The following is an 18,203-nucleotide window of genomic DNA, read 5'->3' as shown; positions in this document are numbered from 1 at the left end:
ACAAGTGTGGTGGTGGGTCTGGAACATGAATAGGGGAAGGTGGCTGCACAGTGGCGATCTGATCCCGAATTGTATCTATTTTGTTTTTGAAATGAGTGGCAATGTCCTGGGCAGTCAGCGAGTTATTAGGTGGTGGCGGTGGGGGACATAGTAGAGAGTTAAAAGTGGAAAAGAGTTGACGAGGTTTGGATGAGAGTGTGTTAATGAGAGTAACAAAATAAGTCTGTTTGGCAGCACGGAGGAAGGAATTATATTTTAGGAGGGCAGCTTAACTTCACCCCTAATGGATCGGACTTTCCCTATGGGGCCCCTAGCTTACGCCTATTGGGGGGGGGGGGGATTTTTTGTATGTATTTCCCCTGTTGTAGCCGAGTGTTGTGTAATGGGTGTCAATGGAGCATTACATGCAGCGATGGGAAGGTTCTCATGACTCGGCTCCTGTGGTCGGCACACAGAGGACAGCTTGTGTGTGATGTGAGGAGGATGAGTCAGTAGAGTGTCAGCGCCGGGCCGGCTATGAAATGGGCATTTTACACTTCACTACACACGTGGTCTGACCACAGCTAGATTGCAGGACGTGGTAACATGGAGGATGCTGTATGCTGAGGTACGATTCCACTGACGTAGGCAGGACATGGTGCAGTTTGATTACACTGAGGTAGGCAGGACATGGTGCAGTTAGATTGCACTGAGGTATGCAGGACATGGTGCAGTTTGATTGCACTGAGGTAGGCAGGACATGGAGCAGTTGGATTGCACTGAGGTAGGCAGGACATGGAGCTGTTTGATTATGCAGAGGTATGCAGTACATAGTGCAGTTCGATTGTGCCGAGGCAGGCAGTAGATTCTGCGGTGTGATTGCAGTCAGATAGGTAGGAGATTCTGTAGTTTGATTACGCTGATGTAGGCAGTACATGGTGCAGTTTGATTACGCTGATGTAGGCAGTACATGGTGCAGTTTGATTACGTGCAGGACATGGTGCAGTTTGATTGCACTGAGGTAGGCAGGACATGGTGCAGTTTGATTGCACTGAGGTAGGCAGGACATGGTGCAGTTTGATTACACTGAGGTAGGCAGGACATGGTGCAGTTTGATTGCACTGAGGTAGGCAGGACATGGAGCAGTTGGATTGCACTGAGGTAGGCAGGACATGGAGCAGTTGGATTGCACTGAGGTATGCAGGACATGGTGCAGTTTGATTGCACTGAGGTAGGCAGGACATGGAGCAGTTGGATTGCACTGAGGTAGGCAGGACATGGAGCTGTTTGATTATGCAGAGGTATGCAGTACATAGTGCAGTTCGATTGTGCCGAGGCAGGCAGTAGATTCTGCGGTGTGATTGCAGTTAGATAGGTAGGAGATTCTGTAGTTTGATTACGCTGATGTAGGCAGTACATGGTGCAGTTTGATTACGCTGATGTAGGCAGTACATGGTGCAGTTGAATTGTGTTGGTGTTCAGTTTCAGGACACTTGAAATGAAAGGTAATACAACAAACAAAAGTTGTATTATTTATATGTTAAAAGTGTGAAAACCAGCGATGATAAAACGTTGTTTTACGAGGAAATGCAGATGAGTAATGCAAGCAATGCGTGTGTATAATACAACCCCACAGTGTTCTATGGGTGTAGAAGACATGCACAACATATGGAAAGGCTTCTTTATGGTAAGAGGTGGTGAAAGTGTAGAATAGACGTCCCTAGGAGGGAGTTCTAACCAACTCTGTAGATTGCTGTAAAATGGGCTAGGTATGTTTTTGTGTGCACAGGATATCTGTCTGAACACCACACATGGCTGCACACACAATAACAATCTGGTCCGGACAGCCGCAGATATAAATGCAATTACTGTATGGCTGCACATAGCAACAAATAAGTGGCAGCGGTCTGCAGAAACCCATCACCACCAAATATCATCTTCGGGAAGTATCTGATGTCCGTCAGCCAGGGTCTTCTTTCCGTGACATCAGACCCATCGTGTTACAGATTTGGCCACACACCAACCCTGACCCAGATGTCTTGATTTGTGGACCGTCATTCCCGGGAACAGAGAGCCTTTTATTTAATTAATGATCAGCAGAGCATAATCATCCCAGTTCATAGACCCGAGCACAATGAGCCCCATTCATCCCCTCCCATCACTTCACAGCCAGATTTACCAACTTCTCTGAAGAAAGGAACAACAGAAATAGTCTACAGAATAGAGATGATGGATAATAGAGAGATGGATGGATAATAGAGAGATGGATGGATAATAGAGAGAGAGATGGATGGATAATAGAGAGAGAGATGGATGGATAATAGAGAGAGAGAGATGGATGGATAATAGAGAGATGGATGGATGGATAATAGAGAGAGAGATGGATGGATAATAGAGAGAGAGATGGATGGATAATAGAGAGAGAGATGGATGGATAGATAATAGAGAGATGGATGGATGGATAATAGAGAGATGGATGGATGGATAATAGAGAGATGGATGGATAATAGAGAGATGGATGGATGATTAATAGAGAGATGGATGGATAATATAGAGATGGATGGATAATAGAGAGATGGATGGATAATAGAGAGATGGATGGATGGATGGATAATAGAGAGAGAGATGGATGGATAATAGAGAGATGGATGAATAATAGAGAGATGGATGGATAATAGAGAGATGGATGGATGGATAATAGAGAGATGGATGGATAATAGAGAGAGAGATGGATGGATGAATAATAGAGAGATGGATGGATAATAGAGAGATGGATGGATAATAGAGAGATGGATGGATAATAGAGAGATGGATGGATGGATAATGGAGAGATGGATGGATGGATAATAGAGAGATGGATAATAGAGAGATGGATGGATGGATAATAGAGAGATGGATAATGGAGGGATGGATAATAAAGGGATGGATGGATAATAGAGAGATGGATGGATAATAGAGAGATAAATGGATGGATGGATAATAGATGGGTGGATAATAGAGAGATGGGTGGATAATAGAGGGATGGATAATAAAGGGATGGATGGATAATAGAGAGATAGCTGGATGGATGGATAACAGAGAGATGGATGGATAAGATAGATAGGTAGATAGATTGATAGATTGATTTGAGATAGATTGATAGACAGATGATAGATCTGGAATAGATTGATCATAGGTAGATAGATCTAAGATAGGTTTATCAGAGATTGATTTGAGATAGATAGATAGATAGATAGATCTGAGATAAATTGATCATAGATAGATATTGGATATTATTTCCACTTCCTGTAAAATGTTGCCAGCAGGGGAAATCTCTCTAATCCTTCCCCACACCATTCAAAACTAAAATAGACATACGAAAAGAATCTTTGTCTGTACACTTTACCATACAGGGGTATAGAGTGTCCAGTTACAATCCGTTCTGGCAGTGTTAATCCCATGTATGGGGCCGCACTTTCTGTACTTTCATAAAATTTGACACCGCCATCAATTGCTGATCTGCAGCACTTGGGTAGTCTCTGTTCTCAGGATACTTTGTTTTATTTCTGCTCCGGTTATAATGGTCTTTATAACAGCCTTGTTGTCTCTTCCAGGAAGCTGTTGACTGACTGCTGTGACCCCAGCCACCTCTTCTCCATGACAAAGGTGAACACCCTGCTGGGCGAGAATCTCTGGTTTGATGGGGAACTCCTGTATTCGCTGACCATCGATAACTCCACCTACAGTCTCTTCCCACAGGTCAGCCCACCTCTACTTATCCTCATTCATTGGCCAAGAATGGAATCTGAATGGTTACATATTGTCATAGTGTATGTTTCTGTGTGTCACAATTCCGGTTCTCCCCGATGCTTCTGACGCCTAGATTTTCGTTTTACATTGTTGTTTTGAAGGTAAAGGTACTTCATTCAGAATCCCAAAATCTCATCTTATTCTGAGTGTTCTTTCTTCCACAATGCCACAATGATGGTGTCACTCGCTCACCAATGGACTCCACAGTTCTTTTGAAGTCCACTTGGGGAGGGTGACACCATTATAATGTGGGGAAATTGGCAGAACTATGACATTTTCTGCAGTCAGGAATATCTTCCCACTGGAAGTTATAAGAGAGATGAGATGCTGCTGGTTGGTTCAACTTGCAAGCAACGATACAAGAGTAAAAGAACAGTTTTGGGTGAATATGTCCTCTAAAACATTACAGAAGTAACACTGATTTCATAACTTAAAATTATTAATAAGATTTAAATAGTGTTTAAGTATAACTAAGCGAAAACATGAATAGCTGTAAGGCCACAGACAAACATTCATTTATTGGATGGCCAGTACTTTTCAGAGTCCGGTTGATCTGCCTTTTAATATTAATCCCAAGCCTTGCAAACAGTCCATTGGCTGCCTATACATCCTGTATCTGTGCTATCATGCCCATGCTTTGCTCAACCTGTCCCTACAATGTCTATAGGGGGAACCTGACTCACTTCCTGTAATGTAGCTGGTGATTATTGGGGGCTTGTCCGGGATTGGTGGCACTTGGAAAAAATGGTTGGAACCGGAGTTCAGTTCTTAGACCACCTACGATTAGAAGTGAATATTACATATTCTACAATGTACACCATAATATGTAAAATACAGTGACATGCAAGACCTGTTAGGCCACAACTAAATTTGTTATGTATTGGGTAGCCAGTACTTCTATCAAAGTCCGGTTGATCTGCCTCTAGTATTAATCCTAAGACCTGCAAACGGTCCATAGGCTGCATAATATGTCCTGTGTCAGTGTTCTCATGCCCATGCATTGCTCCACCTGTACTGCCTATAGGGGGAACCTGACACACTTCCTGTACTGCAGCTGGAGATTATTGGGGGCTTCTCCGGGATTGGTGGAACTTGGCAAAAATGGTTGGAACCGGAGTTCAGTTCTTAGACCACCTACCATTAGAAGTGAATTATACATATTCAACAATGCACACCGTAATATGTAAATTACAGTGACACGCAAGACCAGTCAGAATGTATCCCACTAATCTTATACTGCAGAAGTTAAATCTTAATGGTCGCTATGATGTGTTGCACATTCTTATTGCTCTTTGGTTTATTTAAAGGATGACCTTTATCCATGACAGCCGGGGCTGCCATCCAGCACTGGAGACTAGCAGTGGCCGATTCCTGGAGGGGGAGCTAGTCCTGGGGCGAAGCTTATATCTGCAGGTGGAGTTTACCCTTACAGCCTCACTCACAGCCTCCACCCCAGAACTAGCACTGGCTGTATGAATTGGATATTGACTGGCTTCAGAGCTGGATGAGAGCATCATGTGATAGCCATCATGACAGGTTCCCTTTAAATAAAGATATTAAATTAAATCTCCTCTTTTGTATGCGCAGTCCTGCCCATCGTACAGATCATTTCTTTGTACCAAATTCCCAGAGACTGAAGTGAATGAAACATTTACATTCATTATGCTGTTTCGATGGTTTTCTATATGGATGTACTGGTTTATTTTGCATGCTATGCAAACGAGCTTGTTAACATGCATATGTAAATAGATACATTTGCATGCGCTCTGTATGCCTTATAATGTCTTACAACAATAGGCATCACTGCATTTCGATGGTTTTCTATATGGATGTACTGGTTTATTTTGCATGCTATGCAAACGAGCTTGTTAACATGCATATGTAAATAGATACATTTGCATGCGCTCCGTATGCCTTATAATATGCCTTATAATGTCTTACAACAATAGGCATCACTGCGAGATTTAAACAAATGCTGAAATTCTGTTCTATTTATAGCAGCACATTAAATGTATCAGTGGGGATCGGAGATGACACTAAATTAGGTAGAAAAGAAAAAGTGTGGGCGGGTTTAACATTAAATCAGTTGCCGGGTAAACTGCTAAATCCAAGCGGGTTTGTGATCCAGGTCCCGCACCACGCTGTACTGCTTAATGGCATGGAGCTTGCATACCTGGAGGTGCTGTGTGTTAGGGGTGGCCTGCTAAACCCAAACCCGCTTCTCGGCCTTTTGGCTAAGATCAAGTGTAGTATCTGTTCTTATCAGTGGCAGGGGGGAAAAGGAGCCACTATACCGGCCTTTTGGCTAGTATGACTGAATTCCGAGTACCCTGCCTGGTGACGGGGGTTCCTAAAAGGCTTCGGCAATGGGGAGGAAACCAAAGTAAGTGTCCACTCACGTATAGAGTGGGGGTCGGGAGTACTCCTCGGCGCTGAGTTCTGGCAGGGCCCAGTACCTCCTGGTTTGAACGGGGCTGCACTGGTCTGGCCATGGGCTTGTAAAGCATTAAGCCTGTGGTGTTAACGCCCCCTGGGACCCCACAAGTGTGAACGGCACTTTTGGCACGGCTCCTTATGCTTTTTGCTGCACATCACCTCTTGGGCTAGGCCTTTTGGCTGAGACCAGAGGTAAGTTTTAATTACCGGGCCGTATTAACATTGGCACTCTAAGTTATTTTTCTCACTGTTTGTGCACCTTTCTTTTTTATTTATGTTTTTCACTCCACAGGACGGAGGGTGTGGGTCTTCGGGCCTACCCTGAAGTCAAGGGGGATGATGTGTGGCCCTCAGGTTCCTTCCTCCCCGAATCGGGGGTCTCCCTTCGGGGTAGCCTCCAACCTAGTATTCGATGGTCCGTTTCGGCTGGCCATGAGGAATGGGTCCGTCTGGTTTCAGCCAGGTGGACACGCGTGCCTTGTCCTCGTCAGGAGCCTTGCACCCTGGGGGATCAGGGATGGGCCCTGTCTCTTCGGGAGACGGACCTTTTAGATAGCACCCTTGTTGTGCACTTTTTTGGTTCACTTTTTTGGGTGTTTCATAAGCACGCTCCACTGGCTTTTAAAAAAACCACAACAAAAACCTGCTAAACCCAATTGCTTCTCGGCCCTTTTGGCTAAGATCAAGTGTACTATCTGTTCTTATCTATTTTCAGAGGGGAATAGTACTGTCCTGTCGGGGGGATGGTTGCTTAGTACTCTCTGAAGTGAAGGTGGGTGCTGAGGCGTTTCATCCGAGGTGGGAGCACCTTGGCACTGATACCGCCTGATGGGGATGGGTGCTGCTCTGGTCTGGCCGGAGGGTTCAGGAGGCGCAGCGGACCATGGTGCTGTGCCCCCTGGTGGGTGGCGTTCCAGGGTGTGCTAGAAAATCATTTGGGAGTGGGACCCCACAGTGATTCACTGTCACTAGGTCATGGCACTTCTATCAATTTCTGCACAACGCCTCTAGGGCAGGCCTTTTGGCTAACCGGGGGGCAATTTTTTACTGTGGCCGAAAGGCCTGCCAGGGTTGTGCACTGGCACCTTTTTTATTTAAAGCACTTTTTTATGCACAATTGAGCACTTTTAACTCCACAGAGACTGGGGGTACCTTCAGGGACTGTCCTGATGTTGGGGGGGGAGATTCTGTGGCCTTCACAGGCTTCTCTGCCTCCCCCCCACGTGGGGATCTCTTTTTGGGGGAGCCCCCTACCTAGTACTCGTGGGACATACTCGTGAGAATCGGGGTATACCGGCCTTTGGGTAGGTGGACCTGAGTTGTCCTTGCCCCTGTCAGGAGCCTTCGCCCCGGGGGATTCATAAATTTGAGGCCCTTTCTCTTCGCAGGAGGACCAAAGAACCCTCGTGCACTTCTTTTTTTTTTTTTTAGTGTGCTGTGGTTTCATGGTTCACTTTTTTTGTTCACAGGGGTGAAGTTTGTAATTAGTTTTAGTTTTTTTTTATAGATCTCCCAGGAATTCATAGAAAAAATATCCAAGGATACAGCTTACAGCAAGGCTTGGCAACTCCGACCCTCCAGCTGTTGTGGCAGTCCCATGAGGCAAAGCAAGACTGACAGTTACAGGCATGACTCCCAGAGGCAGAGGCATGTTGGGATTTGTAGTTAAAGCACAGCTGGAGGGCCGGAGTTGACCACGCCTGGCTTACAATAATACAGAGGGTGCAAGTTATACGAATACCAGGGGTGCAATGCTCCTTGTTTGTTGTTTAGAGTGATCATGTGATTATAGGAAAGCAGACCCTCCCCTGATTTAGAGTGTTTTTAACAGGTTGGAACAGCCATTGCCCACCCCTGCCTTAGAGGGGCACCTCCCCCCATCAGGGCCAAGGTACGGCCTCTATGTAAAGGGGTCCACCGCCACTCCTTTCACTGCCCCCTCCCATATGACGGTGTTTGGATCTACCAGCCAATGGCTAGACTGACACAATGTCACACGACGTAGGGAGTGACATCACCATTGTCTCTCTAGCATCCAACACTGGGGAAGTAGTGGCTGATGCGAGGAAGTAGTGGTGGGGGAGCGCTGGCACAGTGAGCATCAGGGGGTCCCCTTTATTTTGTGATTAACCCATTTCCAACTGAACAGACGCCACCATCTTTCCACATAGCTTACTATCTGCGGTCCATGAAAGTGGAATGCGGGCCAGAGGCATGATGGGAAATACAATCTAAAATAATAAAATCTGTTAAATTACAGAAGAGTTGAGGTAGAATGAGGAAATATGTAGAAACATTATTACAGAGAGGTAAAATGAACTAAAACCACAAACGTCAGCAAAAACCTTCAGGTCAGAAGACACAAAGCTGTAAAAAATACCTTACCGTTTTTATACACACTTCCTCAGTCTGCTTTCATGTTTTTGCATCAATCTTCCTGTCATTCTTGCATTTCCCTAAATAGATTTAGATCAACAATCCAGCTGTGCAAAAAAAGGGGGTGCGTACAGCACCTCTCTATATGTGCTATATGGTGAAGTTGCCAATCGGGAGCCATAATGCAATTGGAGCTGTCTCTGCTCTGCTACTGCATGAATGGCACTGGCACTGTATAGTGGAACAGTACAGACGCAGGTGCACGCTGACTTACTTATTTAGCTTGTGAGTTCCCTTCTCGAGCCTGGCATATTTTAAAGCTGAACTCCAGGAAGATAGAAGGCACAAGTGAATGTGTCTGTAATAAATAAGTCAAGGCAACTGGTCTTGCTGTATTTTTCTTGAAGATGTTTCACTGGTCATCGAACCAGCTTTTAAATTCAGAATGACTTGTACAAAAAATTATCTGGGAATAAAAATGGCGAATGTTGCTCCAATGCACATAATCTGTTAGTCACAATCAGGTGTGGATTGCAGTTGCATAATTGGAGCTAGGTGTTAATAACCGACCCAGACAGAGGTGTTAAAACAGCATTGTATGTGGCAGACAATAGATGTCTCACCACCACCACCTAACATTCAATGCTGTTTAAACACCTAGCTCCAATTATGCAACTGCAATCAACACCTGGTTGTGACTAACAGATTATGTGGATTGGAGCAACATTCCCCATATTTATTCCCAGATAAGTTTTGTACAAGTCATTCTGAATTGAGAAAGCTGGTCGGATGTCCAGTGAAACGTCTTCAAGAAAAATAGAGCAAGCCCAATTGCCTTGACTTATTTTTTACAGATATACCATGACCTGGATGAATAAAAACCTTCACAGACACACTGTGAACGTCACTCTGTATTCATTAATGCATCATTACATGTATTGTTTTTATGCCAGCAGTGTAAGTGGCTGAAGTTGACTTGGTATCAGCCTCTTGCAGACTCTGTAGAGCAGAGCTTAGACTGTGAACGGTAGAAGCAGCACAAGGAGCCCATCGGTTGTGCTGCAGAGTTAATGTGCCCACAAGGGCCATGGTGATGGGAGGGGAAAGCAGACTGACAGAGAGATGAGTTCTTCAGTCTGCTGTTTCTCCTTTCACTGCCTAGTGAGAGGCTAGGGTTGGGATGAGACCTGTAAGTGTTACTTTCATTTATTTAAATTAAAGGTTATGTGCCAAGAGTAAGCATTTAAAGTGCATCTCTAGCCAAAGCTGGTTTTGCTGACTGTGTCAATAAAAAGCTTCCTGTCTTCCTAAACTCCTTCTACCCTACTCGGGACTGGTTCCCGCCACAGTGCATGCTCTTTCATGCATTAAGGTGTGTTGTGTTAGGAAGCCCATTCAGAAACAATGGGCTGTAGCGCACCTCAGTGCACAAAAATGCTGCATTTTCTTTACCGCTCCGCGTGCCACACAGTGCACATTGTGTTGTGTTGCAGTGCAGATGTGCTGGGGTGCCATTCTAAATGAATGCGACTGCAGTCCACCAATGCACGTACGGTGCGCTGTGATTTGCACATTTTACTGTAGGTTACAGCAATGCACTGGTGTAAAAAATATAATGTAGTTATTTAAAAAAAAAGTATATATTGGCATATTGTCCCTTTTGTTATGGGGAGAGGAAGTGGGGAAAAATGTCACAGCTACAGCCAGACAAAAAAAAAAAGACTGGCTAAAACAGCCAACAGCCACAGCGGGGGTCCCCCATCTCTCCTCCAGGTTAAACACCCCCCTGGCTCCCTCATGGTGACATTGTACCGGTGACAATAGTGGTGACTGCTGGTAATCTCTCTCTTGTCTCTGTTGCCAGGAGATCCCCTTTAAGCTTCCATTGAAGAAATGCTCGGTGGTGGGAAACGGCGGCATTCTGAAAGGCAGCAGATGTGGCAAGCAGATCGACGAGGCCGACTTTGTTATACGGTAAGGCGGCTCCCCCTGACTGTTGTGACTGTTGGGGCTTCTGGATGAACTTTTTATCAGATTCTTCTACTCCATGTCCTTCAGACTGTGTAACCGCTGCATTGTGACACAATCCTCACCGTGCTGTGCAACTGGCAGACAGGAGGAAACTGAGAACAGAGGTGATACATTGTATCCGCTAAATGAATGTCTGTCAGCACAGATTTTCAATAAGGAACTAAACTCTAAACATAACATTTGCTAGGAGGAAGGAACTTTTGGCAGAAGAGATGTGCAAAGTCTCTTCCAAAAAATCTTCTTCCTCCTTTTCCTCTCTTCCTCCTGTGTATGGTGCGTGCACAGCGGTTTAAAGGAGAACTATGGGGTCAGGGCTCTTCCCCATAGTTCTCCTAAGGGTCACGGGAGAACACAAACTAGCGTCCTCCCGTCCCCCAAAGCTCAGTATACTCAGTAAGCTCAGAGACGCTGGAACAGATCCCGACATTTCTGTTAAGATCCACCCAGCTGCGGGATTGACAGCTGGCTCTGCCTATCCAGAGGCAGAGCCAACTGTGCCCGCCCCCTCCCCCGTCCGTTCCCGCCAGTCAGCGCCGGAGGAGCGGGGAGGGGGGAATCCCTGCAGGGAGCCGTGAGCGACGGTCACGGCTCTCTGCAGGGATAAATCGAGAAGTGAGCGAGCGACGGCATGTGTTCGCTCACTTCCCGATCTACTGAGACGACCTGTGACAGTTTCATTGTCACAGGTCGGCTCAGATTATGAGGCTGAGTGAAAAGCACTCGCCTGATAATTCTCCTTTAATCCCACTTTACCAATTGCCACTTGCAACAAGCAGGTGGTAAACCTAGCAGCTTTCTCATTAGAAAGTCCAACATGCTCTAAAAAATGTGTCACTCTGTATTGAATGTAATTTGTTAAATGTTAGACAATTAACAAAAAATAAAGTTAGCAAAGTATGTGAATGAAATATAGTAATTCCTGGATGCTGCAACCTTCTACCAACACTTACTACAAAATAAATGATATTGTGAAGTGTTTGTGTGCTCTGAATGTACATGCTGTTTATGCTCAGCCTGCATTGTGATCATCAAACCAGTGTGTGCTGTGACAGTGTGTGCTGTGACAGTGTGTGCTGTGTTTACTCTGTGTGTGTGTGTTTTGTATGTGTTCCACCTGTGCCTGTTCCTGTGTGCTGTCTGGGTGTACTCTGACTTTGTACTCTGTGTGCTGTGATGGTGTGTTATCGCTTTGCTCTCTGTATGCTTTTAAATGGGTAAGTTCACTTTCTCACAAAATGTGAACAAACTGAACATACCGATAGCACCCTGACACCTCCCTCGGCCCCCACTGCAACTACATGTCTAAAGTCCCCACCAGCCACTGTCATGGTCTTCCATGCACCAGACTTCCCAGCCACTGGTTCAGAATGTATCTCATTGGTCATTGTGGTCATATGACCTTGTTGACCAATAAGTGCATTCCATAAAGGGAAGTCTGGTGCATGGACCGCTACACCAGCTGGAGGGTTCTCAAACATGTAGGTGCTGTGGCAGCTGGTGGGAGGTGCTGGAGTGCTGTGGGTAAGTGAATATTTTTCACAATTTTTGAAAAAGTGAACGAACCTGCCCTTTAACTATGTATGCTCTGACTTTATTTCTGTATGAGTGGTGAATGTGTGTGTTTTGTGAGTGTCTTCACAGCCCCTCACGTCTTAGTGGTGATCACTCAAGAGTCTGCGGACTGAGAGTCTGAGATCCCATGAGGCAATAAATGGGGCCTTTCCCATTAGGCAATTAAAAGGGGGGGAATAAATGGGGGATGTCCCATAAGCCAATAAAAAGGTGGGGTTGTCACATTAGGAAATAAAAAGGGAGGGCGGCAATAAATGGGGAGATGTCCCATAAGACAATAAAAAAGGGGAGGGGCAGTTACAGCACTGAGGAGGATGACGGAGGGGTGTAAAGCTGAATGTGTGCACAGTCCTCCCGGTACCGCTGACAGGAAGTGCTCTTCTCTCTTTATACTATACAGTATACTGTGTAGTTTGACCTCTTAATGTCTATAAACATCAGGATTTCCGACGGGAAAAAGGTAAAAAGGTAAGAAAGGAGCAGATAGGCCCAATAAAGGACGAAAACGAGAAGTTACTCACAAGTGACAAGGAGAGGGCCAATGCGCTGAACAATTTTTTCTCCTCAGTATACACTGAGGAGGTAAACGGTTTCGACGTACATGATAAAACACATAGTTCAACTGATAATATACCACAATGGTTGACGGAAAGCGGAATAGAACAAAGACTTAAAATTCTCAATGCAAATAAAGCAGTTGGACCAGATAACCTTGTCTTTCTCTAGGGCAGGGGCGGCCCGCATGCCACTTTCATGGGCCGCAGATGGTACACTATGTGGATAGATGGTGGCGTCCGGTGAAAATATGTTAATCATAAAATAAAGGGGTCCCTCTGACCCCCTAATACTCACTGTGCCAGCGCTCCCCCACCGCTACTTCCTTGCAGCAGCCGCTACTTCCCCGGTGTTGGCTGCTAGAACGGTGACGTTGCTCCCTACATCATGTGACAGTGCGTCAGCCTAGTAATTGGCTGCTAGATCCAAGCACCATTTTATATGGGAGGAGGCAGCGAAAGGAGTGGCAGTGGACCCCTTTAAATAGAAACCACCTTTTGTCCCTGAATAGGGGAGATGTCCTTGTAAGGCAGGGGTGGGCAACTCCGGCGCTCCAGCTTGAGTTCCAAGGTCTGTGCAGACTTCTAGGAGAAGCAATAGGTCAATTACAGAAGCAGGGGGATGAGGATGCTGTGGAACCATCGCTGTAACCTGAATGCTGTCACCATGGTTGCCCAGAAATATATTTGCCAGTTTCATAGAACCTCATCTGGCTGCAAACTGGAAGGGAACATTTTTATAAAGCGTTACATAACGAGCTGTCTCATGTCATTCTTAAAGATGTCATTTATTTTTTTATTTCTATTAAAATGTAAGATTTCCTTTTCAAAGCTGATCCGTCATTGGCTGTTGCGGGTTTTTTTTGTATACGTCTAGAAGGAGTATCTTGTTGCACTCCTTACCGGATGGAAAAACCTGATATACAGGTGGGTGCTTGCAGTGACCACGGATGGCATCGTGAATAAACTGAAATTGTGGAGATGTCACCAGCACACCAATGATTCAAAAGCAAAAGTCCATCTATTGAGGGAACATAGCCACTCGAGAACTAGCGCTTTCGGGGGCAACGCAGGGTCCCCTTCATCAGGCTCAGAATGACGCCAAATAAATGAACAACATATATTATATAGAAATACCAATGTGAGAGATAATGGCAAGTTGGGGTTTTTTGGCACCCTATGACAAGTCCAATAAGCTTCCAAGAGACGATTATTGATATATAAAAATATATTATTTATTCCATACAAAAAAGTAAAAAATATCACATTGAAGATAGGTTATAAAGGAAACGCACAAAAGAAAGAGAGAGAGAGAGAGCCTCCTAGCACCCACTAAGTTCCACGGTAGAGGTTGTATTAAACATGATTGATATAGAGATGATTACATGATTGTTTCAACATACAATGGATGGACATGTACAGCTCATGAAAAAATGCAATTCATTAGTGAAGACCTCTAGCTGGAACCAGGCTAGTGGGTGGTATTCCAATGCTCAACACCCACTATGTTCCACAGTAGAGGTTATATTGAACATGATTGGTATAGATATGATTACATGATTGTATCAACATACAATGGATGGACATGTACAGTTCATGAGAAAATGCAATTCATAAGTGAAAACCTCTAACTGGAACCAGGCTAGTGGGTGGTATTACAATTCTCTACGCGTTTCGCGCCAAAAGGGGCTTCATCAGGAGAAGGAGGCGATCCCCTCAAGTGTGAAATCAATGGGTGCACGCACCAAAATACGCCAGGCGGAACGGGGAGGCAGGTATTCCCAGGGTGAAGGAGGATGGAGACCCAACACAGAGGCTGTTCCTAAAAGGTACTACTGGTATGATCGGGGGTAGAGTAGTCTTATATCCAAGGCCAATCCATCCAGGGAAAAAATATGCCATCAAAAGGAGGGTTCTGTTGTGTAAAGAGGCCTCAGGGCAGCCTCCTATCGTCCTCCAACGCCAAACGCCGCCGGTACACGTGGGGCCGTCTCCAGCCGTGTCTTCTTGATATTTTTTATTTTTTTGTATGGAATAAATAATATATTTTTATATATCAATAATCGTCTCTTGGAAGCTTATTGGACTTGTCATAGGGTGCCAAAAAACCCCCAACTTGTTTCTTTCCTTTTTTGCCATTATTACACAACCAGGGGTTGGCACCTAACTACTCAGTAATTGCGCACCACAACTAACTTGTTCATACCAATGTAAGAGAACACCCTCCCCCTGGACAATTGCCCAATCATAACATGTCACAAAAAACCGCCATAGAGAGTTTAAAAAAAAACCGAAACGTACTGGCTGCAAACATGTGGCAAAAGTGCGCAATCTGCCGTCACTCTCTATGGCAGTGTTTTGTGACATGTTCTGATTGGGCAATTGTCCAGGAGGAGGGTGTTCTCTTACATTGGTATGTCTATACAGTGGCGTCACAAGGGGGGTGGTGGCCCGCACCTGGGTGCCACCATTGAAGGGGTGACACCAAAATGACTGCCAGTCATTTTGGTGTCACCCCCCATGAAAAGTCGGACACTCGGTCACGGACCGAGAGCCCGACAGTGTCAGGAGAGAGGAGGCGTTTCTGAGCCTAATGAAGGGGACCCTGCGAGGCCCCAAAAACATTTGTACATGAATGACATATATGTGTCATTGAACTTTATTTGCTTCATGTTCAAATGGTGTTTGCTTGTACCCGCCTGATATACAGGTGTATTTTTTTGATTCGTTAAGGAGTGCAACAGGACATACTTTCATGAGAGAGGAGGGGACCGGGCGGCATACCTTATCCATCCGGGTGAACGTCCCCTCCTCTCTCTGCCAGCGCCCATCACCAAGATGGCCTCCGGCAGGTGTCAAAAAGACCACCACGCAAGCGTGATGACGTCATCGCACACGCGTGCAACCTACGCGCGCGTGCGCGATGACATCACGGCGGGGTGTCACCAGGTTTCCGCCCCCGGGTGACACACAGCCTCCGGACGCCCCTGTGTCTATATAATGTATGTTATTCATTAATTTGAGCCTGATGAATTGGGCCCTGCGTGGCCCCGAAAGCGCTAGTTCTTGAATGGCTATGTTCCTTCAATAAATGTACTTTTGCTTTTGACTCATTGGTGTGCTGGTGACATCTCTACAATTTTTGTGTACGTCATGACATTGTTTGCCATGGCAATTTTTTAATTGAGCAGCTGAACCTTGTTATCAGCCTAAATTTCACGCCGGAATATGAAGTGGCGTTCAGCGTCGGGTCTCCGGGGTCCCGTATTCTGAAATACGCAGACAAATGACTACATTGAGATATTTGTAGGCTGCAATCCCCCGGCGAGCTGACACAACCACTTTTCTGCAGAGAAACATCATTTTTCAGCGGATAATTCTCCGATCTGTCATTTTTCTCCCATTTCTTTACCGATCTTCCCCCGTGCCCTCTTTTTATATATCGCCTCCACAAATCACGGCCTCTGATGCTGATGGCAAGGCATATTTTACATAATTTCTTAGACGTATTTACAATTGCCAGTTGTTGCTTTTACTCCTTTTTTTTTTTTTAAAGGAGAACTATGAGGCGAGTGAAAATCATTCAGCCTCATAATCTGAGCCGGCCTGTGGCGATGAAACTTTTACAGGTTGGCTCAATAGATCGGGAAGTGAGCGAACACATAGCGTCGCTCGCTCACTTCTCGATCTATCCATGCAGAGAGCCGTGACTGTCACTCACGGCTCCCTGCAGGGATCCCCACCCCCTCCGGCGCTGACTGGCGGAACGGACATGGGAGGGGGAGGGTACAGCTGGCTCTACCTCTAGATAGGCAGAGCCAGCAGTCAATCTGGCAGCTGGGTAGATATCAACAGTAATGTATACTGAGCTTTGGGTGATGGGAGGACGCTAGTTTGTGTCCTCCCGTTACCCTTAGGAGAACTATGGGGAAAATCCCTAACCCCATAGTTCTCCTTTAATTCTTAAGGATTTGTAGATTCCATGTAGTATCATCCCATCCCTTCCTGGAGAACAGATGACGTTTCTGCACCCTGCAGAATGCAGTTTATCTCGCTATAGAAGGGGTACCTAAACTTCGGGCCACCAGCTGCTGTGAAACTCCCATTTGGAAGTCCCATAAGGCATTGCAAGACTGACAGCTACAGGCATGATTTCCAGAGGCAGATGCATGGTGGAATTTGTAGTTTTATCACAGCTGGAGGGCCAGGATTTGGCAACCCTGGAGCTATAGCCTCCTAGTTGGGCAGTACAGATGAGAAAACAGAATTGGTGCTTAGTGTGTCACTTGCAGAGGGCGCAGCTTTAAAGCAGAACTCTGGGGAAAATTCATCTTATCCCTTGCAGTGGGGCTACCCCTACACTGCAAGGGTTAAGTGCTTGTTTTGCTCTAGGGAGGAAAATAACAAAGTCAGTGACCTTAGACCATAGGGGGAGCAAGACTGAAGGGACCGGTCTAACAACAAGCCAGCTCCCTAGACTAAAACGAGCACTTAATCCTTGTAGTGCTGGGTGTGCTTAGTGTGTCACTTGCAGAGGGCGCAGCTTTAAAGCAGAACTCTGGGGAAAATTCATCTTATCCCTTGCAGTGGGGCTACCCCTACACTGCAAGGGTTAAGTGCTTGTTTTGGTCTAGGGAGGAAAATAACAAAGTCAGTGACCTTAGACCGTAGGGGGAGCAAGACTGAAGGGACCGGTCTAACAACAAGCCAGCTCCCTAGACTAAAACGAGCACTTAATCCTTGTAGTGCTGGGGTAGCCATTGAAAGGTTTAAGGAAAACATTTGATAGATAGATGTAGACAGGTATGTGTGTGTATGTCTGTGTATATACACTGTACACTATACACTATATATACTATATTACCAAAAGTATTGGGACGCCGGCCTTTACACGCACATTAACTTTAATGGCATCCCAGTCTTAGTCCGTAGGGTTCAATATTGAGTTGGCTCCGCCCTTTGCCACTATAACAGCTTCAACTCTTCTGGGAAGGCGTCCACAAGGTTTAGGAGCGTGTCTATGGGAATGTTGGACCATTTGTGAGGTCAGGTACTGATGTTGGAGGAGAAGGCCGGGCTCACAAGCTCCGCTCTAATTCATCCCAAAGGTGTTCTATCGGGTTGAGGTAGGGTTGCCACCTGTCCAGGATTCACCCGGACAGTTCGGGTTCTGAATGCTGTGTTCGAGTTTCATGGCTGCTGAAACCCAGACACATGATATCAGGCAGACAGGGGCAACAAAAATTAAGATAGGGGCTACTGGCCCCCCACTAAAAATAGTCTCTACTGTGATATTTACATATTAATGGGTGATGCTATGTACATATGAATAAGCCACGATTCATTCTCCCAAAAAAATTTCCATGCATCGCTAGAGTGTTCGGGTTTCACTGGAAGAAAAGGTGGCAACCCTAGGTTGAGGTCAGGACTCTGTGCAGGCCAATCAAGTTCCTCCACCCCAAACTC

The 18,203-nt window shown here is 45.6% G+C and overlaps 1 protein-coding gene across 1 annotated transcript in view; it reads left to right on the top strand.

Moving 5' to 3' along the window:
- ST8SIA1 (ST8 alpha-N-acetyl-neuraminide alpha-2,8-sialyltransferase 1) overlaps positions 1 to 18,203 on the top strand; it is a 64,492-nt gene that overhangs the window by 35,302 nt on the left and 10,987 nt on the right. Inside the window, exons 6-7 of the mRNA XM_018560017.1 lie at positions 3,555 to 3,717; positions 10,445 to 10,554. Of these exons, the coding sequence (XP_018415519.1) occupies positions 3,555 to 3,717; positions 10,445 to 10,554 (273 nt within the window). The remainder of the gene's footprint in view (positions 1 to 3,554; positions 3,718 to 10,444; positions 10,555 to 18,203) is intronic.

Source organism: Nanorana parkeri, unplaced genomic scaffold, assembly GCF_000935625.1.
Source record: "Nanorana parkeri isolate BGI_ZX_2015 unplaced genomic scaffold, ASM93562v1 scaffold426, whole genome shotgun sequence".
Lineage (NCBI taxonomy): Eukaryota > Metazoa > Chordata > Amphibia > Anura > Dicroglossidae > Nanorana > Nanorana parkeri.
This window is presented reverse-complemented; position numbering and strand designations above follow the sequence as displayed.